The 7,261-nt window shown below is 47.7% G+C and overlaps 1 protein-coding gene across 1 annotated transcript; it reads left to right on the top strand.

Annotated features, from left to right (window-relative positions):
* Positions 1 to 649: 649 nt before the first annotated feature.
* PHYSODRAFT_402912 (hypothetical protein) lies at positions 650 to 1,198 on the top strand (the record flags this gene model as incomplete). The annotated part of the gene is made up of 2 exons (XM_009536417.1): positions 650 to 898; positions 998 to 1,198. Coding segments are annotated over 2 exons (450 nt in total), but the record flags the coding sequence as incomplete, so codon positions are not given.
* Positions 1,199 to 7,261: the final 6,063 nt, after the last annotated feature.

The raw sequence follows: 7,261 nt of genomic DNA, 5'->3' as shown, positions 1-7,261 counted from the left end.
CGGCTTACCATTTCTCATAACAATTTTGATCGGCTCAATACAACGATACAATCAAACAGGATGGTGTATCAACTTTTTTAACAGTGAAAGCGTAGCATGGGTTTGTTACGCTGGTTCTGCCTGTATGATTGGCTCAAATGTTCGCCCACTTCTCGCACAGCGGGCGCCGCCAGGCAACAGCATACCGTCGCTGCGATGGCTGCCTTCGTCGTCATGAACGCAGGCGCCAATCTGTTAGAATGAGGTTCCCGAGAGACCGTAAAGGCTCTGTAAAGGCTTGAGGGTAAAGTGTACCCGCTGGCATTAAGGCGCTCTCCCATTGGTTAAGGGAGAGCCAATCATAGGACTACATAACTAGCCAATCAGGGGGCGCCCTGTTGGCGACCGCTCGTGCGATGATGATTGACGGCATTCGGAGAGATCTCACTTCTCCTTTTGCCAACGACTTAGCACTAGTCTATGAGAGGGCATTAAGAGAAAAATAAAGCTTAAGTTTGACCAACCAAAACTGAGTTTTAACATTTCAAGTACTGAGTGCTCGAAGATGGTCAAGGACACCCAAGTTCCCTTCGAAGGCCTTAAGTTCAATGGGAACCCAAACGACTTCCAGCGATGGAAAGACGCCGTGGTCGCACATCTCGTGGGCAAGACCAACAGCCGCAAGGTCTCTGAGATTCAAGTCGGAAGGGCTGCTCCCCGTCACGGGTTCCAGGATTTGCTCCTGCGTCCTGCCCATATCGCAGATCCGGGACCAGATGCTACGGATGATGCTCGCAATCAACATGAGTATGAGGTGGCTCTGCTGGACGAAGTGGATTCCTACATCAGGGACATGTTCAACCGGACCCTGCCTCATGCATACATGAATCAACTGAGTACGCCACTCTCTGCACAAACGGTTGCGGCGTTTTGGGCGCAACTTGAGGTCGACTTTGGGAAGAGCGACGCCATGGGCATGGTGGAGTTGATCATGGAATTTGAGAAAACCATGACTGAGGACTTCAAATCCGTGGCCGAACTCTTTCAGAAGTTGCGCAACGTGAGAAACCGGCTGAATCGCCAAGGGCAAGAAACGCTGCGTGTGCACTTGCTGCCAAGTCAGCTGATGATTGGGAAGGTGCTTGCGATGCTACCGGACCATCTTTGGGGACCTAGCGTCACATTCTCGCAGGAGGAATTCACCCTGGAGAAAATTGAGACCAAGTTGAAGTCAATCTTCGGCAACAAGAGTAAGGCCGAGATTCAGGCGATGGGCAAGACGACTCAGCCCCGATTGAGATTCCAGTCAACTACGCTGCCAGAGGAATGGCTGGCGCAAAGAAGGGACCGATGAAGAAGTCCGGCAAGCGCAAAACGATGATGCTGCCGACGGATGTTGAGCAACCGAACGCCTGCTTCTACTGCAAAGGCGTGCACAACGACAAGAACGGGATTGGGCCCCACTTCAAGAAGGATTGTCCTATGAGAAAGGAGGACATGGCCAAGGGCGTCGGTCGAAAAGACATCTTCAGCGAGCCTCGCCCGCTCAAAGTGCGGAAGACGGACCATGCACGTGTGCAAAAGGTGCAACCGGCTCCCAAGAGGAAGGAGATCCCGGTGGATGCTGCGGTCCTTCAACGCCTCAACATTAACAAGTCGAAGGCGAATGAGGATCTGCCGAAGGAAAAGGCGGAAAAGGATCCGCCCAAGGATGAAGATGAGGATGAGCCGATGGCGAGCGACACTGCGGTCACGCCGACGGGAAGTCCTAACTCTCCGGTGGTGTCCTAACTCTCCGGTGGTTTCCAGCTCTGCGGGGAGCGGCAGTGAGGACGACATTGACGAGTTCGACGGTAAGACTGTCATGCCTGCCAACAGCGTCAAGGTCACAGCCGCCGCTGAGGAATTGGAAGAAAAGGGGAAGATACGGTAAGCCGACTGTATCCCTTTTTATTGGTGCCTATCACTGAGCTAACGGGCAACTCATGGGTTTTGGATACAGGATGCGGATATGGATTGACTGCAAGCGAGTTGGTCTTCGTGAGCAAGCAGCCCAACTCAGACTACGTTTTTACAGTTGACCAGGGCTCTAAACTGAGAAATACATTTGTTGGTACTGTTAAGTTGTCTTTGATGAGTCCAACAGGAGTTAAGTCAGTACAGTTTAGTGATATAGCACTAGTACCACATGCTAAGTCAAATACCTTAAGTGAGTTTTGGCTAAAAAAGGGCAGGTTATCAGATTGTGGCAAGTAACAGCGGACTGTACAAGTTCATACTTTGGAAGCACAAGTTAATATTTGTAGCAAAGTCTTTCAATGGGGCATACTATGTGCAAGTCTGTACTACAAAAGAAAGACAGAGAATGTGCAATGCTGTTAAGGCTACGCCAATTAAGCCATTGACTATGCCAAGCCTAACCAAAATTGAGAGCCTAATGAGAGAATGGCATGTGCGTCTAGGACACGTAAATAAGGATAAACTGATTGAGATAATGAGTAACCAGCTTGTAAAAGGAATATCGTATATTGAGGGCTCTAAGCTAAGACAAATAAACTTCTTCTGTTCCACTTGTGCAGAAATGAAGATGAGAAGAATGTCATACCGAAATCTGAAGGGTTCCAGAGATGAACAACCTATTAGTACCATCCACATGGATACAAACGGACCCATGAAAACAATGGGAGTCTATGGAACTGTGGGAACCATTAGTACTTCTTGAGCATCATTGACGACCAAACATCCTGGCGCTGGACCTATGTGTTGCGCAACAAAGGGGAAGTAAATGAAAAAGGTAAGACGTTGCTTCTGGAGTTAGAGAGAGAAGGCAAGTTTAAAATCCGACGCATAAGGTCAGATGGAGGAACCAAGTTTGTGAACCAAGCTTTTAAAAGCTTTTGCAAGAGCAAGGGTATCAAATTTCAAAAGTCAAACGCATACTGCCCAGAGGAAAATGGAGCGGCAGAACGCGATCACCAAACTAAGATGAGCAAAGTGCGCTGTGTACTAAAGATGCTGAGATGGCTGATCGTTGGTGGCCAGAAGCACTGATGTACATGAACTATGTGCAAAACAGAACGCCTATGAGTCGTCTGGGTAATAAGACCCCATACGAAATGGTGCACGGTTAACCACCAGACATACGTGACCTTCACATTTGGGGAAGTATATGCTTTGCGCATGTACCTAAAGAGCGAAGAAAAGATAAGAAATTATCTGCACGAGGGATAAAGTGCAGATTCTTGGGAATATCGGACGAGTACAAGAGTTACCGGCTTTTGGATCTGTACAACAACCGGTTCATATACTCAAGGCACGTAATGTTCGACACACAACACGGGGCTGATATAGCGTTGCGTGCATTTGGAGGAACAAAATGTGGAGAATACAGACTCTACCCCACCAGTGGGAGATACTAAACCAGGCTCAGGGCCAACCCGAGCAGTGGGAGAACCAGATACAGAACAAGTGTCTGACCAAACAGTGGGAGCATCTAAGCAAAAGCGAGGGTTAGTAGAGGCAGTGGGAGCCAAGCCGGCTAAAAGACCACGCCGTGAAACACAAAAGCCTGGTAAATTTGGGGATTATGTGTGCTACCAAACCCACATGGACAAAGTTAATGGCCTGGAAATTCTCCAGAATAAGATACCAATACCCCGAAACCTTAAGGAAGCATTGCGAGGACCACATAGGAAAGAGTGGCGACGTGCACTTGATCTTGAGTACGATCCCCTAATAGACAACGGCACTTGGACGCTAGTAAAGCTGTCACCTGGGAGAAAGGCACTACCGTACTTGTGGTAAAATACCATGCTAATGGAGTAATAGAACGTTTTAAAGCGCGACTTGTTGCTCAAAGAATCATCAAGAGTTTGGATTTGGTGTAGACGAGGTATACGCCCCAGTGTCGAGGTTTGAGTCCTTACGCCTTGTCTGAGCAATTGGCACCATTCTAGATTGCCATATCCACCAGGTGGATGTTCACACAGTATTCTTGAATGGAACCATGGATGGAGACCAGCGCATATATATGAGACGACATCCGGGCTATCATGCACCAGGGAAGGAGGGCTATGTGTGTGAGCTGCGGAAAGCATCTATGGGTTGAAGCAGGCTCCTAGAATTTGGTATCAGGTGCTGCATAAATTTCTCACATCAATGGTTTTTGTACGTTGCAATAAGGAGTTTTGCATCTATGTACAAAAAGTGGGAGATGATTGGGTCATCATCGTTGTATATGTCGATGACCTGACGATCATATCGAAAAGTATGCGACTGATCAACAAAGTCAAAGCGGAGCTATCTATGAGATTTAAGATGAAAGACTTGGGAGATGTCCACTACATCCTCAAAATGGAAGTCCGCAGAAACAGAGAAGAACGGACAATGTCCATCTCTCAACATCAGTATATATTGGAACTACTGAAGAAGTATCACATTGAGAGCACCTCAGCTGTAGCGACACCTCAGGTCTTGAGTTAGAACCTGAAACTAAGATGACTGCGGATGAGATAACAGCTCAGAAATTTGATTACAGAGGTTTGGTTGGGTCGCTGCAAAATCTAGTGAGAGGTACTAGACCAGATATTGCTAATGCAGTGAGGGAATTGAGCAAGTATTTGTCCTGCTACAATAAAACCCATTGGGAAGCAGCTAGGAGAGTACTGAAATACTTGAAAGGAACGCCGACGTACGGTCTATTACTTGACGGAAAGTCAAAGGACGTAACGTATAAGGTGTACTCAGACGCAAGCTTCGCGTGTCAATCAAAAGAACGTAAAACAATCACGGGATATGTGATTAAGATGGCTGGCTGCAGTATATCTTGGTGCAGTAGTAAGCAAGGATGTGTTTCCCTATCAGCTGCAGAAGCAGAGCTTATCGCATTGAGCGAAGGTGCAAAGGAAAGCGAATGGTTATGGCACTTGCTATCGGAAATGGGGTTTCCTCAAGCGAAACCTGTGTAAGTCCGGTGTGATAGCAGGTCTGCTACCAGTATCACAAAGAACCCAGGCAACCCCAAGGCTAGTAAGCACATTGCGATAAAGTATTTGTTCACACGAGACTAGTAGACGAAGGCCGTCTGATAATTGAGTACTGCCCAACAGCTAGCATGGCAGCAAACATTTTGACTGAGGCCCTTCCTACTAAACAATTTACATTTTTGAGGGATAAGATAGGTGTCAACAGCGTACTACCACCGGTGAACTCTTAGTGGGAGTGTTAGAATGAGGTTCCCGAGAGACCGTAAAGGCTCTGTAAAGGCTTGAGGGTAAAGTGTACCCGCTGGCATTAAGGCGCTCTCCCATTGGTTAAGGGAGAGCCAATCATAGGACTACATAACTAGCCAATCAGGGAGCGCCCTGTTGGCGACCGCTCGTGCGATGATGATTGACGGCATTCGGAGAGATCTCACTTCTCCTTTTGCCAACGACTGAGCACTAGTCTATTAGAGGGCATTAAGAGAAAAATAAAGCTTAAGTTTGACCAACCAAAACTGAGTTTTAACACAATCTAGGCGGGAGCAGGTGCCAATTTGGGCGAGACCGCAAGCCGTCACAGCAGACCCTGTGGTCAAAACTACTTTATCAATCGGTAGGCTCAATCAGTAGACCCAGTGCTAACCGGTCTGAGCAGTGGCGGTCGTCCTGGTACTGGGGCCCAAGAGCTGCCACGCACGGCACCTGGAGTCAGATGACCAAGGTCGCGAGCGCGGATACGACGTCTTTGGTCTGCTCGCCGCCAGCAGCAGAGGCGGGCTGAGAACTTTTGTTGCGCTCAACTAAGACATATTGTAGCGAGGGCTTTGTATTTGAGATTGTTACACGCGCCAGCTCGTGGTCCAGTCGCCGAGAAACGCGGACAGGAGCACGAGCTCGTCCGGAGTCCCAGAGCGGGGAGGCAATGCGAGCAGCAGGAGATGGACAAGTGCCCAGCAGCGGCGTCTAAGTGTCCGCACCTACTAGAGGGCAATCGTGCCGCTGCTGGGGAGGAATTGCACCTAGTCCAGTGGTGGTAATATATAGGAGAATGCACTTTTAAATACCTATTAAAATAGGTGTAGACGTAAAAAGTATGAGCACTTTCAAGCTCCAGGACTCCCAGGACTCCTTGGTCCATACGTCGCCGTGCGAACTTCTGGCAAAAGCACTTCAAAGCCTTATTTTTGACCAATCACATCCCTCTATATATGTGTCACCTGGTCTGGTTACGGAATCTCGACACAAGTCATTGTTACCGGTATTAGTTCAGATCATCCTAATGCTACATGCATACGGCACGTTCAGTTTAATACTCGATAACTGGCAATACCACACTTGGACAAATTGAAGCTGACAGTTTTGTTGTTGTTAGATCTTCAGGCGACCCAGACAAAATATGTGTGCGGCTGCACCATGTTTTACCAAACAGAGTTTGAATGCTCCTACGTTGTCGCTGTACGCCGCGGATTCCTGTGCGAGAGGAAGTCCCAGACGGACATCGTCAAAGCGAAGGACAAACACCCGGTGTATCCTACTCCTGCACGCGATCGAAATCTGCTAGACATCAGTTTTGACTCATCAAACTTGAAGCAAATTGCCAGCTTCATGGGGTTATCCTGCAAGCTCGGTTGAGCAGTTATCCTGGCAGCGCTAAATATTCGAATGCACGTTTTACTGGGATAGGAAGCAACGTTAGTGCTGCTATCGCAGACCATATCGGATTATATCCGACATTTTATTGAAACCGATATGAATCCGGTGCCGCACGGGGCCCCCCTGCGTGGTAGATCGCACCGGTAGGATACTCATCACACTGGTATGACCCCGGTTCACGTGGAAAGGTCGAACCGGTACACTACCGACAACACTGGTATGAATCAGTATATGTATGAACGAAATGTGGATTTTTCTACAAGCTCTATACAGATATCAACCAAGGTTTAATAAAAGCATTGCCGGTAGACAGTTTGAACTGGCAAATTTCCGGACAGATGCTGCGGCTGCAAAGCAGGCGCAGGAGATAACCGTAGCTAATAAGAAAAAAAAATAAAAAGAAGGGGTTTATACCAAAATTCTCCTATCCCAGCCTTCGCGGAGCCCTAATTTTTTCTTCTTGTTTATCGTCACCTGCAAGTTTCCGAGCACAACACTGCAATCTAAGCAATACAGGATTCTGCCTGGGCATCAGCGCACATTTCAGTAGCAGGAAAGAAGGAAATTACGTTGATTAGCTCGTTGTTGATTACTGTTCTACTATTAATAACTACAAAGAACTAAAGTTAAAACTAAATCCGTGGAGC

This window comes from Phytophthora sojae (assembly GCF_000149755.1).
Source record: "Phytophthora sojae unplaced genomic scaffold PHYSOscaffold_9, whole genome shotgun sequence".
NCBI lineage: Eukaryota > Oomycota > Peronosporomycetes > Peronosporales > Peronosporaceae > Phytophthora > Phytophthora sojae.
This window is presented reverse-complemented; position numbering and strand designations above follow the sequence as displayed.